General features: G+C 45.2%; 1 protein-coding gene across 6 annotated transcripts in view; it reads left to right on the top strand.

The window, feature by feature from the left end:
* IFT74 (intraflagellar transport 74) overlaps nucleotides 1–18839 on the top strand; it is a 190654-nt gene that overhangs the window by 76410 nt on the left and 95405 nt on the right. For all 6 annotated transcript variants that reach the window (XM_077249280.1, XM_077249283.1, XM_077249282.1 and 3 more), the window contains exons 9-10: nucleotides 785–923; nucleotides 8990–9052. In XM_077249280.1, the coding sequence (XP_077105395.1) occupies nucleotides 785–923; nucleotides 8990–9052 (202 nt within the window). The remainder of the gene's footprint in view (nucleotides 1–784; nucleotides 924–8989; nucleotides 9053–18839) is intronic.

Raw genomic sequence — 18839 nt, 5'->3', positions numbered from 1 at the left:
CCTCTTAATGTATTGCACTCATCATATTATATGTTACTGTGTACTTACAATTGCTCATTTTGCCTTTCTACCCAAATGCTTCTTCTCTTTTCCATTAGGTCTATGACATCATGTGATTAGTAACTGACTATCTGAATCCTTCTAAGCTCTATGTAGAAACAGGAGGTCAATTTTCTATGCACAAGTCATAAGTCCCTGCAAAAGTTCCTGGCAGCTGGGCCAGGAGTTGAGCGAAATGATAAATGCAGGCACAAGAGACTTCCTGTTTCTACATAGAGCAAAGAGAAGAATTAGCTGGGTAGAAAGGCAAAATGAGCAATTGTAAGTACACAGTGCTGTGTAATATGAGGTTGATTGCCATATATTAAGAGGATAAAAACTTTGATGGGAGGAGTGCTACTTAAACAAAATATTCAATTCTGTTGCAGCTATTTCCCATGCAGTAAACATGCCTCTTGGATCCAATAGACTTCACTTTAAACTGTGAAAACTGGATAGAATTTATGGACAAGTGTACTTTGGTTATTTGTGTGGCGTGGGATTTGTCTAGATCTTTTCTAATTTTCTGATATGATCTAGATCTCTGCCGAGCTATTCCCAGACAGTCCCTAAATGGCGTTCTGTACAGTGAGTGAATCTGACGAGTATCTAACACAATCACAGCAGCTTGCTAGTCGCCATCTATAAGCGATAAAGAGCTTTGAGGATTTTATCTCGTCGGTACACTCACTGACAGGTTTCTCTTTTTATCAGTATGTAAAATGATTGTTTTCTTGTGTTACAGGAAGGAAGATCAGATTCGAGCGGTGGAGGAGGACATTGACCATGAGAAACAAGCAGCTGAAGGCATTGTAAAAAATATGCCAGAGGACAAGCAAGCCATATACTTCACTATGAAGGCAAAGAATGAGCAGCTTTTAAAGGTGACACTTTCAAGGAGACTTGAAAACGTATTAACTATTTCATACATTCCTAGATTTGAACATTAAAACTGCCAAAACTATTTAAGTTAATTTTGTCAGTAGGATGAACTCTAAGTCACCAACATAGACATGTAGGTCATACAAAGTTAAATAAAATGGTACCTTGATATATGTGATCTGATGTCTTATTCCAGAGAAACCCTTGCTTTTATGATATGCAAATGAGCTGTTAAGTGACACTGATCTGCATGAGAATCTACCTCCAGAGATTATTTTACATGAAATGGGCATTACCAGTGTGAGGCATGGAGATCAGGATAACAGACTGTCAGTAATGACCTGTATCACACTGGTAATGTCCGGCCCATAGATTTTAACAGCAAATTTGCGTATTAAGAAAATCGTGGACCTCTCAGGAACCATTCATCGGATCACAGATATCAAAGTATCATTTTATTCAACTTCCTATGACCTGCATGCCCATATAGAAAGTTTAGGAGGACTGAACCCACTGACATAAACCGTTTATCGTGGTAGAAATAGTCACCTGGATCTGATCAAACATCTGTGTGCAGTAGGTAGCTTAGAGAGGAAACCGCATAATTGATACACCACAAACTTTTTTTATGAGTCATAACTTTAAATTTGTTCTCTGAGAATAGAAAAAAGTACCTCAAGGAAATGTAATAGTTAATCTATTCGTAAATAACTTTAACAAATCACACTCATTTTTTCTATTGTAATAACTGTAGAATTAAAATGGCCGCCGACTTGTTACACTAACGGAAATTTGCCTTAGAATGTTAATAGGACAACTGTCCCTTCCTCACTTAACATGTAGGAAAATGTGCTTTTAATGAATAGTTTGATTTAATACTGGAGATACCAGGGTGCTGAGGTAAGAAGTTGCTGCCCACACTGCTGTCCACCCTGGCATTCTGATCTAATACAGGAGATACCAGGGTGCTGAGGTAAGAAGAGGCTGCTCACATTGCTGTCCACCCTGGCATTCTGATCTAATACAGGAGATACCAGGGTGCTGAGGTAAGAAGAGGCTGCTCACATTGCTGTCCACCCTGGCATTCTGATCTAATACAGGAGATACCAGGGTGCTGAGGTAAGAAGAGGCTGCTCACATTGCTGTCCACCCTGACATTCTGATCTAATACAGGAGATACCAGGGTGCTGAGGTAAGAAGAGGCTGCTCACATTGCTGTCCACCCTGACATTCTGATCTAATACTGGAGATACCAGGGTGCTGAGCTAAGAAGAGGCTGCTCACATTGCTGTCCACCCTGGCATTCTGATCTAATACAGGAGATACCAGGGTGCTGAGGTAAGAAGAGGCTGCTCACACTGCTGCCCACCCTGACATTCTGATCTAATACAGGAGATACCAGGGTGCTGAGGTAAGAAGAGGCTGCTCACATTGCTGTCCACCCTGACATTCTGATCTAATACTGGAGATACCAGGGTGCTGAGGTAAGAAGTTGCTGCCCACACTGCTGTCCACCCTGGCAATCTGATCTAATACAGGAGATACCAGGGTGCTGAGGTAAGAAGAGGCTGCTCACACTGCTGCCCACCCTGACATTCTGATCTAATACAGGAGATACCAGGGTGCTGAGGTAAGAAGAGGCTGCTCACATTGCTGTCCACCCTGACATTCTGATCTAATACTGGAGATACCAGGGTGCTGAGGTAAGAAGTTGCTGCCCACACTGCTGTCCACCCTGGCAATCTGATCTAATACAGGAGATACCAGGGTGCTGAGGTAAGAAATGGCTGCCCACACTGGCATTCTGGTCTAATACTGGAGATACCAGGGTGCTGAGGTAAGAAGAGGCTGCTCACATTGCTGTCCACCCTGGCATTCTGATCTAATACTGGAGATACCAGGGTGCTGAGGTAAGAAGAGGCTGCTCACATTGCTGCCCACCCTGACATTCTGATCTAATACTGGAGATACCAGGGTGCTGAGGTAAGAAGAGGCTGCTCACACTGCTGTCCACCCTGGCATTCTGATCTAATACTGGAGATACCAGGGTGCTGAGGTAAGAAGAAGCTGCCTACACTGCTGTCCTCCCTGGTATTCTGATCTAATACATGAGAGACCAGAGTGCTGAGCTAAGAAGAGGCTGCTCACATTGCTGTCCACCCTGGCATTCTGATCTAATACTGGAGATACCAGGATGCTGAGGTAAGAAGAGGCTGCTCACACTGCTGTCCACCCTGGCATTCTGATCTAATACTGGAGATACCAGGGTGCTGAGGTAAGAAGAGGCTGCCTACACTGCTGTCCTCCCTGGTATTCTGATCTAATACATGAGATACCAGAGTGCTGAGCTAAGAAGAGGCTGCTCACATTGCTGTCCACCCTGGCATTCTGATCTAATACTGGAGATACCAGGGTGCTGAGGGAAGAAGAGGCTGCTCACATTGCTGTCCACCCTGGCATTCTGATCTAATACTGGAGATACCAGGGTGCTGAGGTAAGAAGAGGCTGCTCACACTGCTGTCCACCCTGGCATTCTGATCTAATACTGGAGATACCAGGGTGCTGAGGTAAGAAGAGGCTGCTCACACTGCTGTCCACCCTGGCATTCTGATCTAATACTGGAGATACCAGGGTGCTGAGGTAAGAGGAGGCTGCTGACTACTGTCCACCCTGTCTTTCTGATTGCTGAGCATCTGCTGTGACCTTGATATAACCAATACCACACTCTGTAGGTTACAGCAGTGCAGCTCCCTACTGCACATGCTGACAGGCACTTGTCCTATTTACATTCTAGGACAGGATTATATCAGTGTAACAAGGCACCAGACATTTTAATTTTATAGTTATTAATTCTTTAGACCAAACAAAAGTGATTTGCTAGTTAAAGGTGTTTAGGAATTTATTTCTAATGGCATTATTTTAAATTTTTTATTTTTTTCTATTCCAAGAGAACATCTTTCATAATGTGGTGTAATTTTACGCAGCCTCTTCCAGGTGATGCTAATCGTATTAACCACTTTACGACCTATGACATACCTATATGTCATAGGTCGCCTTCCCCTCTTTAATACGGACCCCGACACTGAGCCCGCATCTTTTCAGGCACATGACAGAGGATTTGATCAGCTGCCATGTGCCCTAACAGGCGCTGGTGGAATCGCGATCCACCCACGGCTGTTAACATGTTAAAATGCCGCTATCAATGTCTGAAGGCAACATTTAGCATGCATGCACTGGAAGCGCGTCACTAACCCAGCCCATCGGCGCTCCTGTCATATGATTGAGGGACGCCGATGGGTTGGCATGACATCTGGGGGTCGTTCTTGTCATTGCCGATATACTGTGAGCGTCGCCCTGTGGCCGGCGTTCATAGCAGATGATTTTTGGTGCAAATAGCAGGGCTGAAGCTTTGCTATGTGTAGCACAAGTGATCAGAATATCGCAGCTTTAAGTCTCCTATGGAAACTATTGAAGCAGGTAAGCTCGTAATGGGAATCACAAAGGCAGGTCAGTTTTAGCATTTTGTGGACATGGAGTATAAAAAAAAAACCTAAAAATACAATTGTGGAATTGCCGTTATTTTTTGCAATTTCACAGCACTTCGAATTATTTTCCAGTTTTCGGGTATACTATGATAAATTCAATGGTGTTGTTCAAAAGTACAATTCTTCCTGCAAAAAACAAGCCCTCATAAGGGTTCTGTGGTGATATGCTGATCGCACATTGTCCCCATGTGGTGACTTTTAGCAGTCAGCTGTAATCTTTCTGAAAACCTGGCATTTAAACTGGCGTTTAACCTGTCATGTTCTGCTGTCAGCTCATCAACACCCCTATAGCGCAATCGCAGGGTCCTGACGGGTTGCTATTATAAGCAGAGGCTTTATAAAAGCCTCCGGGTCTGTAATACGTCACAACTTATTGGCTCCCACCGGATGTGGGGCCTGATAGGCCAGCTGTCAGAAAAAGCACTGATAGAATAGTATAATACATAGGACTACTTAAGTAGTGCTGTGTATTACTAATGTGATCATAAGATCGCATGTAAATTTTTTCTTAGGAACTAAGATACACTACCGTTCAAAAGTTTAGGGTCAACCAGACAATTTTGTGTTTTCCATGAAAACTCATACTTTTATTAGTCAAATGAGTTGCCAAATGAATTGAAAATCTAGTCCAGACATTGACAAGGTTCGAAAAAAAGATTTTTATGTGAAATAATAATTTTCTCCTTTAACCACTTCATGACCTTGGAATTTTTCTTTTTTCCGTGTTCGTTTTTCACTCCCCTCCTTCCCAGAGCCATAACTTTTTTTATTTTTCCGTCAATTTGACCATGCGAGGGCTTATTTTTTGCGGGACAAGTTGTACTTTTGAACGACGTCATTGGTTTTACCATGTCGTGTACTAGAAAACGGGAAAAAATTCCAAGTGCGGTGAAATTGCAAAAAAAAGTGCAATCCCACACTTGTTTTTTGCTTGGCTTTTTTGCTAGGTTCACTAAATGCTAAAACTGACCTGCCATTATGATTCTCCAGGTCACTACCAGTTCATAGACACCTAACATGACTAGGTTATTTTTTACCTAAGTGGTGAAAAAAAAATTCCAAACTTTGCTAAAAAAAAAAAAAATAAAATTGCGCCATTTTCCGATACTCGTAGCGTCTCCATTTTCATGATCTGGGGTCGTGTGAGGGCTTATTTTTTGCGTGCCGAGCTGGCATTTTTAATGATTCCAATTCGGTGCAGATACGTTCTTTTGATCGCCCATTATTGCATTTTAATGCAATGTCGCGGCGACCAAAAAAACGTAATTCTGGCGTTTCGATTTTTTTCTCGTTACGCCGTTTAGCGATCAGGTTAATGCTTTTTTTTATTGATCGGGCGATTCTGAACGTGGCGATACCAAATATGTGTAGGTTTGATTTTTTTTTTTATTGATTTATTTTGATTGGGGCGAAAGGGGGGTGATTTAAACTTTTATATTTTTTTTATTTTTTTCACATTTTATTTAACTTTTTTTTTTTAACTTTTGCCATGCTTCTATAGCCTCCATGGGGGGCTAGAAGCAGGCACAGCACGATCGGCTCTGCTACATAGCAGCGATCTGCTGTTCGCTGCTATGTAGTAGAAAATCAGGTGTGCTGTGAGCGCCGACCACAGGGTGGCGCTCACAGCTACCGGCGATCAGTAACCATAGAGGTCTCAAGGACCTCTATGGTTACAATGGAGAAGCATCGCCGACCTCCGATCATGTGACTGGGGTCGGCGATGCGCTCGTATCCGGCCGCCTGGCCGGATGCGGTAGTTAAATGCCGCTGTCTGCGTTTGACAGCGGCATTTAACTAGTTAATAGCGGCAGGTGAATCGCGATTTCACCCGCCGCTATTGCGGGCACATGTCAGCTGTTCAAAACAGCTGACATGTCCCGGCTTTGATGCGGGCTCACCACGGAGCCCTGCATCAAAGCAGGGGAGCTGACCTCGGACGTACTATCCCGTCCGAGGTCAGTAAGGGGTTAAACTTTGCTTTCGTCATGGAATGCTCCCTTTGCAGCAATTACAGCATTGCAGACCTTTGGCATTCTAGCAGGTAATTTGCTGAGGTAATCTGGAGAAATTTCACCCCATGCTTCCAGAAGCCCCTCCCACAAGTTGGTTTGGCTTGATGGGCACTTTTTGTGTACCATATGGTCAAGCTGCTCCCACAACAGCTCAATGGGGTTGAGATCTGTAAACTGCGCTGGCCACTCCATTACAGATAGAATACCAGCTGCTTGCTCCTTCCCTAAATAATCCTTGCATAATTTGGAGGTGTGCTTTGGGTCATTGTCCTGTAGTAGGATGAAATTGGCTGCAATCAAGCGCTGTCCACAGGGTATGACATGGCGTTGCAAAGAGTGATAGCCTTCCTTATTCAAAATCCCTTTTACCTTGTACAAATCTCCCACTTTACCAGCACCAAAGCAACCCCAGACCATCACATTACCTCCACCATGCTTGACAGCTGGAGTTAGGCACCTTCCAGCATCTTTTCAGTTGTACTGCGTCTCAAAAATGTTCTTCTGTGTGATCCAAACACCTCAAACTTGGATTCATCTGTCCATAACACTTTTTTCCAATCTTCCTCTGTCCAATGTCTGTGTTCTTTTGCCCATATCAATCTTTTCCTTTTATTAGCCAGTCTCTTTCTTTGCCCCTCTGCCCTGAAGGCCAGCATCCCGGAGTGGTCTCTTCACTGTAGATGTTGACACTGGCATTTTGCGTGTACTATTTAATGAAGCTGCCAGTTGAGGACCTGTGAGGCGTCGATTTCTCAAACTACAGACTCTAATGTACTTGTCTTGTTGCACAGTTGTACAGCGGGCCTCCTACTTCTCTTTCTACTCTGGTTAGAGCCTGTTTGTGCTCTCCTCTGAAGGGAGTAGTAGACACCGTTGTAGGAAATCTTCAGTTTCTTCGCATGGAATAGCCTTCATTTCTAAGAAAAAGAATAGACTGTTGAGTTTCACATGAAAGCTCTTTTTTTCTGGCCATTTAGAGAGTTTAATGGAACCAACAAATGCTTCAGATTCTCAACTAGCTCAAAGGAAGGTCAGGTTTATAGGTTCTCTAATCAGCCAAACTGTTTTCAGCTGTGCTAACATACTTGCACAAGGGTTTTCAAGGGTATTCTAACCATCCATTAGCCTTCTTACACAGTTAGCAAACACATAGTACCATAAGAACACTGGAGTGATGGTTGTTGGAAATGGGCCTCTATACACCTATGAAGATATTGCATTACAAACCAGACGTTTGCAGCTAGAAGAGTCATTTACCTCATTAACAATTTATAGAGTGTATTTCTGAATCATTTAATGTTGGCGTCATTGGAAAAAATGTGCTTTTCTTTCAAAAATAAGGAATTTTCTAAGTGACCCTAAACTTTTGAACAGTAGTGTATATTGTAAAAATACATTTTAAGTGTTTGCAAAAAACAAAAATGTTTTTAACAAACTCCCCAAAATCCCAGTTTTCCCGTTAAAAATGGTTTAATCTGAAATAATAAATATGCCATAAAAGCCTCACAAATTTCATATATCCACGTCCATAGTGATATCATCATTTATCACGCACTTTGAACATCACAGAGCTGGACAAATAAGAAAATGTGTTCGTTTTAAAACATTAAATAATCCATAAATTAGGTTTGTCATCATCAAAACAACCAGCAAAATAACAACAATATATACATACCTAAGTACAAAATGACGTCTTAACCCCTTCCCCACCTCCGCTGTACGTTCTAGTGTGGGTGTATGAATTGGGCTCAGTACCTGAGCCCGCACCATACCCGACCAATGCCAGCTGTGTTGTACAGCCAGTATCTGCCTGTGCCAGCTGAGACTGGAGCTAAGCTCTGATCACTGCGTCTAGTCATGCTGCTGACTGCATGAATCGGAGCCTGGCTGCACAATTCTAGCCAGGTATATTTTTCTCTGAAATAACAAAGTGTTTATTTACTGTATATACATTTTTTAATAAAAAGTCAGGTTTTTCCATTGGTAAGAGAAGCTAGCCAAGGGTGGAGTAAAACTACTCTTGTGTACAACTATGGTTCCTGGACCTTTAACATATGCTTTCTCTGAAAAGCCACTGCGTGATGGCTGAAGTGACCATGCTGGCACAGTTCTGAACTTCTCTATAGCCATTCCATTTTGAGTAGAACTGTGGGCGTCTTCTTCATCCATATGATTCTGCCTTTTTATGATTGGAAAGCATCATAGTAGGTTTAATGTCCCCAGAGCCAAAAGAATTGAAACGCCCTGTTGAACCATAAGAAAATTGGCACCAGAAATTGTGACGCCATGTATTTCCACAACCGAATAAAGAAAAAAAAGTGGAAAAAAAATGTTTTTATCTACATTGCTGCTATTGCTTGCAGAAGATGTCTTTTTGGTTATTTTCTTTTATTTTACTGGCTTTCCATCAGCTTGCAGAGGTGTAGCCAATAAAGATTTTGATTAATTAGCTTATGTCACCATAATACAAATAATATTCATGGGCTTCCCTATATTTGTTACTTGTAGGAGTTGGAAACACAGCAGAAGGAACTTGACCTACTCAATGAGAAGAAAGAAGATCTGGAACTTGTAAGTCTCTCTCTCTCTCTCTCTATCTCTCTCTCTCATATATATATATTCTATAAAGATGAGTGTATGTTTGTATGTATGTATCAAGCCATGCCTCTACACATAGCCACACTCCCTCCCCACGCAAATCCCCGTCCACATGGCCCACGTTTTTAGCGCACATGTGCGGAGGCACTTTCACATCAAAAGCCACTCTGCAAGCTACAATCAGGGCCGCCGCCTTCAGAGTATCAGTGCGCAGCAGGCACAGGCCACATCTAGCTCCGTCGTGTCTAGAATGGAGTTGCTCCTGTGAGGCATGACGTCAAGGGAAAGGGCGGAGCTTCATGGATTACACCACTGTGCTCATAGCAGGAAGCTCCTGTGCACGTGTGCGGGGAAGAGAGGAGTGTGGTGAAAATGAGGAGGGTGGTGGTGAAAATGAGGAGGGTGGTGGTGAAAATGAGGAGGGTGGTGGTGAAAATGAGGAGGGTGGTGGTGAAAATGAGGAGGGTGGTGGTGAAAATGAGGAGGGTGGTGGTGAAAATGAGGAGGGTGGTGGTGAAAATGAGGGGCGTGGTGGTGAAAATGAGGGGCGTGGTGGTGAAAATGAGAGAAGTGAGATGCTGCTGCAATATGAGGCTGTGTATAGAGAAGAGTGAAGCGCTGCGGGTGGAGGCTGTGTATGAGGCCACATTCACATGTTCAGTATTTGGTCAGTATTTTACCTCAGTATTTATAAGCTAAAACCATGAGTGGGAGAAAAATACAGAAGTGGTGACGTGTTTCTAATATACTTTTCCTCTGATTGTTTTCCAATATTTAGCTTACAAATACTGAGGTAAAAATACTGACCAAATAACGTCTAAAGGAGAAAAGTCTGTTGTGTTGAATATATGATGTGAAATGTTTTTATGTGCAATATAATCATTTGTTGTTATAACTATCCACAGTTAGTTACTATGCCCGGGCAACGCCGGGCTCTTCAGCTAGTACTTTATAAATCTGTATACTCATTTTTATACCGGACGTGTATTGATTTTACATCCAGTGATTCAAATAATAAAGCCTGTAATGACAGATTTTAACTTTACCTGAATGCAGCTAATGATCTATATACAGTTAGGTCCATATATATTTGGACAGAGACAACATTATTCTAATTTTGGTTCTAGACATTACCACAATAAATTTTAAACAAAACGATTCAGATGCAGTTGAAGTTCAGACTTTCAGCTTTCATTTGAGGGTATCCACATTAAAATTGGATGAAGGGTTTAGGAGTTTCAGCTCCTTAATATGTGCCACCCTGTTTTTAAAGGGACCAAAAGTAATTGGACATATTAAATAATTGTAAATAAAATGTTCATTTCTAGTACTTGGTTGAAAATCCTTTGTTGGCAATGACTGCCTGAAGTCTTGAACTCATGGACATCACCAGACGCTGTGTTTCCTCCTTTTAGATGCTCTGACAGGCCTTCACTGCAGTGGTTTTCAGTTGCTGTTTGTTTGTGGGCCTTTCTGTCTGAAGTTTAGTCTATAACAAGTGAAATGCATGCTCAATTGGGTTCAGATCAGGTGACTGACTTGGCCATTCAGGAATATTCCACTTCTTTGCTTTAACCCCTTCCTGACATCCGACGTACTATCCCGTCGAGGTGGGGTGGGCCCGTATGACCGCCGACGGGATAGTACGTCATGCCCTTTAATGCGACACCGCGACTTAAGTCGCGGTGATCGCATTAAAATTCCGACGCCATCTCACCTGGGGGAAGATGGCCTCGGCATTTCGGGGTATGGCGCCGCCCCCCCGGCCTCCCGATCGCTGTGATTGGCTGTTCAATTCTGAACAGCGAATCACAGCCTTTCTCACTGTTTCAGCCAATCAGATTGGCTGAAACAGTGAGGTCCCAGGCTAGGATCGAGTACCGATGTACTCGATCCTGGGGCCGGTGCCTGGCAACGCCAGGCACCGGCCAAAACCCCCCGGATTGGCGCGATCGACGATCACATCGATCGCGCCAATCGCAGGGCACAGCGGCGGTATTACCGTGCTGTGCCCTGCCTGGACCGGCGCCCCCTCTGCCCTGCCCTGCCTCCTCATGGGTCCAGATCCTGCAGCTGATTGGCGCGATCGATGTGATCGTCGATCGCGTCAATCAGGGCACAGACCCGCCGCATTAACGCGATCGACGATCACATCGATCGCGCCAATGGCGGGGCACAGCGGCGGTGTTACCGCGCTGTGCCCTGCTTGAATATAAATGCCTGTGCCCTGCCTCATCTCCAGATCCTCTGGCAATCAGAGGGCACAGCAGCGGTGTGCCCGCGCTGTGCCCTGATGGTGTCCTGGGGGTGACCTGCCGGTCACCTACTGGTGACCTGCCGGTGACCTGCCTATGATCGGAGCTGTGAGCTCCGATCATAGGCTGGTGCCTAGCAACACCGGCGTCACCAGGGCCTCCCCTGATTGGTGGGATCGATGTGATCATCGATCCCACCAATCACAGGTCACAGCAGCGGTGTGACCGCTCTGTGACCTGTCTCACCTGTCCCTGACCTGTCTGACTGCTCTGCAGGAATCCTCACACTTGGTGAGGGTTCCTGCAGAGCGGTCACGCTGTCAGATCCCCCTCCTGTGCTGAGACTTGTGGTGCCACAGTAGCCTGTGACACCATAATTCTCGCTAAAAAAACAAAAGAAAGAAGACAGAAGAAAGAAGACAGAAGAAAGAAGACAGAAGAAAGAAGACAGAAGAAAGAAGACAGAAGAAAGAAGAGAGACTACAACCGTAAGTGTTGATACCCCGATCCCGGCCCGATCTTTCTTACCCCCCCCCATCCCCCCCTTACCCCCCCCATCCCCCCTTACCCCCCCCATCCCCCCTTACCCCCCATCCCCCCTCCACCCTCACTTTGCGCCGCGTCCGTCCGTGCCCAAATTTAGCAGCCGCCGAGCGTTGATTGGTGACGCAGGTCACTGATCAATACTCGTGCTCGCTTTTCTTTTTCACCCCCCTTAGTGCCGCCGAGCGTTGATTGGTGACGCATTTCACCGATCAACACTCGTGCTCACTTTTCTCCTCCACATCCCCTTGCGCACACCCCGCCGCTGCGTCTGAACCCGTGCCTTTCGTTTCTTTTTTTTTTTTTTCCACATCCCCTTGCGCGCACCCCGCCGCTGCGTCTGAATCCGTGCCTTTCGTTTCTTTTTTTTTTTTCCACATCCCCTTGCGCGCACCCCGCCGCTGCGTCTGAACCCGTGCCTTTCGTTTCTTTTTTTTTTTTTCCACATCCCCTTGCACGCACCCCGCCGCTGCGTCTGAACCCGTGCCTTTCGTTTCTTTTTTTTTTTTCCACATCCCCTTGCGCGCACCCCGCCGCTGCGTCTGAACCCGTGCCTTTCGTTTCTTTTTTTTTTTTTTCACATCCCCTTGCACGCACCCCGCCGCTGCGTCTGAACCCGTGCCTTTCGTTTTTTTTTTTTTTCCACATCCCCTTGCGCGCACCCCGCCGCTGCGTCTGAACCCGTGCCTTTCGTTTCTTTTTTTTTTTTTTCCACATCCCCTTGCACGCACCCCGCCGCTGCGTCTGAACCCGTGCCTTTCGTTTCTTTTTTTTTTTTTCACATCCCCTTGCGCGCACCCCGCCGCTGCGTCTGAACCCGTGCCTTTCGTTTCTTTCTTTTTTTTTCCACATCCCCTTGCACGCACCCCGCCGCTGCGTCTGAACCCGTGCCTTTCGTTTCTTTTTTTTTTTTTCCACATCCCCTTGCGCGCACCCCGCCGCTGCGTCTGAACCCGTGCCTTTCGTTTCTTTTTTTTTTTTTTCCACATCCCCTTGCACGCACCCCGCCGCTGCGTCTGAACCCGTGCCTTTCGGTTCTTTTTTTTTTTTTTCCACATCCCCTTGCGCGCACCCCGCCGCTGCGTCTGAACCCGTGCCTTTCGTTTCTTTTTTTTTTTTTCCACATCCCCTTGCACGCACCCCGCCGCTGCGTCTGAACCCGTCCCTTTCGGTTCTTTTTTTTTTTTCCACATCCCCTTGCGCGCACCCCGCCGCTGCGTCTGAACCCGTGCCTTTCGTTTTTGTTTTTTTTTCCACATCCCCTTGCACGCACCCCGCCGCTGCGTCTGAACCCGTGCCTTTCGGTTCTTTTTTTTTTTTTCCACATCCCCTTGCGCGCACCCCGCCGCTGCGTCTGAACCCGTGCCTTTCGTTTCTTTTTTTTTTTTTTCCACATCCCCTTGCACGCACCCCGTCGCTGCGTCTGAACCCGTGCCTTTCGGTTCTTTTTTTTTTTCCACATCCCCGTCCACGCACCCCGCCGCTGCGTCTGAACCCGTGCCTTTCGGTTGTTTTGTTTTTTTCCACATCCCCGTCCACGCACCCCGCCGCTGCGTCTGAACCCGTGCCTTTCGTTTTTGTTTTTTTTCACATCCCCGTCCGCGCACCCCGCCGCTGCGTCTGAACCCTTGCCTTTTGTTTCTTTTTTTTTTTTTCACATCCCCATTCACACACCCAGCAGGCGCCGAATTTTGATAAGTGACGCAGTTCACTTATCAGAGCTAGGGCCTGCTGTTTTAGACTTTTCCTTTCACAGGTATTTTTTTTCCCTATTTGCTTTTTTTCTTTTAGCTTTTACTTTTCAGAAGATTGCATCAAACACTATCCCCCCCCACACGTACACATAGTTCCAATAAATTGCACCCAAGCACCATACTCACATAAAAAATGTCCCGTTCACCCCGTTCGTCCCAGCAGCGCTATTCAGCAGAGGAGGCATATTCTTTTCTTGCCTCCGACACTGATAGCGAGGGAGAGGATCCCACATTCCTTTACTCTTCAGATTCTTCATCCTCTTCCTCCTCCTCCTCCTCCTCATCTTCCTCCTCGGGTCCTGCGGAACCGCCTCGCAGACGCCCCAGGAGAGAAGATGACGCAGCACCCACTCCTGAAGATGAACCAGGGCGCCCTTCTTCGGACCCCATATGGACCTCGCCCCCCGAAAATTACGAGCCACTGATTCCTGATTTTGTGGCAGAATCAGGAATCAGGTTTGACTCCACCGGCCTCACAGAAATAGACTTTTTCAAAGTCTTTTTCTCTGAGGATTTTGTTAACCTCATGGTGGAGCAAACTAATTTATATGCTTGGCAATTTTTGGAGCAAAACCCCGGTTCATCATTTTCTAACTGGTCTCCTGTAGACGCAGTTGAAATGATGCAGTTTTGGGGCCTGGTCCTCCACATGGGGATCCTGAAGAAGCCAGAACTTCGGCAATATTGGAGTGTGGATATTTTATATAACACTCCAGTGTGCCGAATGGTCATGGCTCGGACGCGTTTTGAGGCCATCCACAAATTCCTGCATTATTCCGATAATGCACAGTGTCCCGCACGAGATGACCCCAATTTTGACCGTCTATTCAAAGTTCGGCCGGTCATCGAACACTTCAGCAAAAAGTTTGCTGAAGTGTACGTGCCCAAAAGGGACATCTGTGTGGATGAGTCCTTGGTTCATTTTAAGGGGCGGCTCAGATTCCGTCAATACCTGCCCAGCAAAAGGGCCAGGTACGGAATCAAACTCTACAAGCTGTGTGAGAGTACCTCAGGGTACACCCACAGCTTTAGAGTTTACGAAGGGAAGGACAGCAGGATTGAACCGCCTGAGTGTCCCCCTGTCTTGGGAGTGAGTGGGAAAATAGTGTGTGATTTGGTGCACCCACTGCTGGATAAAGGTTATCACCTCTACACTGATAACTTTTATTCCAGCATCCCACTCTACAAATCCCTCTCTGCGCGAGGTACCGCAGCCTGCGGTACTGTCCGCAAAAATCAGAGAGGCCTCCCGAAGACGCTACTTGGGCAGATGCTCAGAAAAGGTGAGAGCAAAGCCCAATGTAGCAACCACCTGCTGGTGGTCAAGTACAAGGACAAGAGGGATGTCCTTCTGTTGACCACCATACACAGTGATGGCAGCGCCCTCAGCACTGTACGGGGTACCTCTACACAGGTCAGCAAACCTGACTCTGTACTGGGGTACAACAAAAACATGGGGGGCGTTGATCTCTCCGATCAACTCCTCCAACCGTACAGTGCTTTGAGGAAGGCCAAGGTGTGGTACAAAAAGCTGTCTGTGTACATCGTACAAATGGCAATGCTTAACGCTTTCCTGCTGTCACGATGTGCACGCCACACCGATACGACGTACCTTCAGTTCCAGGAGGTAGTGGTTAAGGCCCTGATGTTTGGCACGAGGGAAGGAGCGGGCCCCAGTACTTCCGGAACTGAGGGTGCTCGTATTGTACCAGGTCAGCATTTTCCGGGGGTGGTCCCGCCAACTGATAGAAAAGGTAAGCCGCAAAAAAGGTGCCGAGTGTGCTACAAACGAGGAGTACGCAAGGACACCATCTATCAATGCGACACCTGCCCGGACAAACCTGGCCTGTGTATGAAGGACTGCTTCAAATTGTACCACACCTCCATGCACTACTAATTAGGAACCAGTAGATTAGTTCCAAAGAGGGGGTGCATCTAAGTAAGTTCCATGGGCGTCTAGGTTCCAAAATGATGTCACTTGTGGGTTTTTTTTACTGTTTAGGCACATCAGGGGCTCTGCAAACGGAACATGACGCCCTCAGAACCAGTCCATCAAAGTCTGCATTCCAAATCGTCACTGCTTCCCTTCTGAGTCCCGAAGTGCCCAAACAGTTTTTTCCCACATATGGGGTACCAGCGTACTCAGAACAAAATGGACAGCAACTTTTGGGGTCCAATTTCTCTTGTTACCCTTGGGAAAATAAAAAATTGGGGACTAAACAATCATGTTTGTAGAAAAAATAGGATTTTTTATTTTCACACCCGGGCGTTATAAACTTTCGTGAAGCACTTGGGGGATAAAAGTGCTCACGACACATCTAGATAAGTTCCTTAGGGGGTCTAGTTTCCAAAATGGGGTCACTTATGGGGGGTTTCCACTGTTTAGGCACATCAGGGGCTCACCAAATGGAACATGATGCCCGCAGACAATTCCATCAAAGTCTGCATTCCAAAACGTCACTACTTCTCTTCCGAGCCCCGAAGTGTGCCCAAACAGTAGTTTTCTCCCACATATGTGGTATCAGCGTACCCAGGACAAATTGGACAACAACTTCTGGGGTCCAATTTCTCCTGTTACCCTTGGGAAAATAAAAAATCCTATTTTTTCCCCACAAAAATGATCTTTCAGTCCCCAATTTTTTATTTTCACGCCCAGGCGTTATAAACTTTCGTGAAGCACTTGGGGGATAAAAGTGCTCACGACACATCTAGATAAGTTCCTTAGGGGGTCTAGTTTCCAAAATGGGGTCACTTATGGGGGGTTTCCACTGTTTAGGCACATCAGGGGCTCGCCAAACACGACATGGCCTCCGATCTCAATTCCAGCCAATTTTAGCTTGAAAATGTCAAAGGGCGCTCCTTTCCTTCTGAGCCCTGCCATGTGCCCAAACAGTGGTTCCCCCCCACATATGGGGTATCAGCGTACTCAGGACAAATTGGACAACAACTTTTGGGGTCCAATTTCTCCTGCTACCCTTGAGAAAATAAAAAATTGGGGACTAAACAATCATGTTTGTAGAAAAAATAGGATTTTTTATTTTCACACCGGGGCGTTATAAACTTTCGTGAAGCACTTGGGGGATAAAAGTGCTCACGACACATCTAGATAAGTTCCCTAGGGGGTCTAGTTTCCAAAATGGGGTCACTTATGGGGGGTTTCCACTGTTTAGGCACATCGGGGGCTCGCCAAACACGACATGGCGTCCAATTTCAATTGCAGCCAATTTTAGCTTGAAAATGTCAAACGACGCTCCTTTCCTTCTGAGCTCTGCCGTGCGCCCAAAAAGTGGTTCTCCCTCACATGTGGGGTATCAGCGTACTCAGGACAAATTGGGCAACAACTTTTAAGGTCCATTTTCTCTTTTTACCCTTGGGAAATTAAAAAAATTATTGCTGAAAGATCATTTTTGTGACTAAAAAGTAAAATGTTCATTTTTTCCTTCCATGTTGCTTTTGCTGCTGTGAAACACCTGAAGGGTTAATAAACTTCTTGAATGTGGTTTTGAGCACCTTGAGGGGTGCAGTTTTCAGAATGGTGTCACTTTTTGGTATTTTCTGCCATATAGACCCCTCAAAATGACTTCAAATGTGAGGTGGTCCCTAAAAAAATGGTTTTGTAAATTTTGTTGTAAAAATGAGAAATTGCTGTTCAAATTTTAACCCTTATAACTTCCTAAAAAAGAAAAATTTTGTTTCCAAAATTGCACTGATGTAAAGTAGACATGTGGGAAATGTTATTTAGTAACTATTTTGTGTCACATAACTCTCTGGTTTAACAGAATAAAAATTCAAAGTTGGAAAATTGCGAAATTTTCAAAATTTTCGCCAATTTTCCTTTTTTTTCACAAATAAACGCAAGTGATATCGAAGAAATTTTACCACTATCATGAAGTACAATATGTTACAAGAAAACAATGTCAGAATCGCTAAGATCCGTTGAAGCGTTTCGGAGTTATAACCTCATAAAGAGACAGTGGTCAGAAATGTAAAAATTGGCCCGGTCATTAAAGTGCAAACCACCCTTGGGGGTGAAGGGGTTAATAAACTCCTGGGTTGCTTTGGCTTTATGTTTTGGGTCATTGTCCATCTGTAGTATGAAACGACGACCAATCAGTTTTGCTGCATTTGGCTGGATCAGAGCACACAGTATGTCTCTGAATACCTCAGAATTCATTTGGCTGCTTCTGTCCTGTGTCACATCATCAATAAACACTAGTGACCCAGTGCCACTGGCAGCCATGCATGCCCAAGCCATCACACTGCCTCCGCCGTGTTTTACAGATGATGTGGTATGCTTTGGATCATGAGCTGTACCACGCCTTCGCCATACTTTTCTCTTTCCATCATTCTGGTAGAGGTTGATCTTGGTTTCATCTGTCCAAAGAATGTTCTTCCAGAACTGTGCTGGTTTTTTTAGATGTTTTTTAGCAAAGTCCAGTCTAGCCTTTTTCTCCTTGATGCTTATGAGTAGCTTGCACCGTGCAGTGAACCCTCTGTTTTTACTTTCATGCAGTCTTCTCTTTATGGTAGATTTGGATATTGATACGCCTACCTCCTGGAGAGCGTTGCTCACTTGGTTGGCTGTTGTGAAGGGGTTTCTCTTCACCATGGAGATTATTCTGCGATCATCCACCACTGTTGTCTTACGTGGGCGCCCAGGTCTTTTTGCATTGATGAGTTCACCAGTGCTTTCTTTCTTTCTCAGGATGTACCTGTAACTGTAGATTTTGCCACTCCTAATATTGTAGCAATTTTTCAGATGGGTTTTTTTCTGTTTTCGCAGCTTAAGGATGGCTTGTTTCACCTGCATGGAGAGCTCCTTTGACCGCATGTTTACTTCACAGCAAAACCTTCCAAATGCAAGCACCACACCTCAAATCAACTCCAGGCCTTTTATCTGCTTAATTCAGAATGACATAATGAAGGGATTGCCCACATCGGTCCATGAAATAGCCTTGGAGTCAATTGTCCAATTACTTTTGGTCCCTTTAAAAACAGGGTCGCACATGTTAAGGAGCGGAAGCTCCTAAACCCTTCATCCAATTTTAATGTGGATACCCTCAAATGAAAGCTGAAAGTCTGAACTTCAACTGCATCTGAATTGTTTTGTTTAAAATTCATTGTGGTAATGTCTATAACCAAAATTAGAAAAAGGTTGTCTCTGTCCAAATATATATGGACCTAACTGTATATATAATCGTCTAAGGG

The sequence above is a fragment of the Ranitomeya variabilis genome, chromosome 1 (assembly GCF_051348905.1).
Source record: "Ranitomeya variabilis isolate aRanVar5 chromosome 1, aRanVar5.hap1, whole genome shotgun sequence".
Taxonomy (NCBI): Eukaryota; Metazoa; Chordata; class Amphibia; order Anura; family Dendrobatidae; genus Ranitomeya; species Ranitomeya variabilis.
Note: the sequence above shows the minus strand (reverse complement) of the source record. Positions and strands in the feature narration are given on the sequence as shown.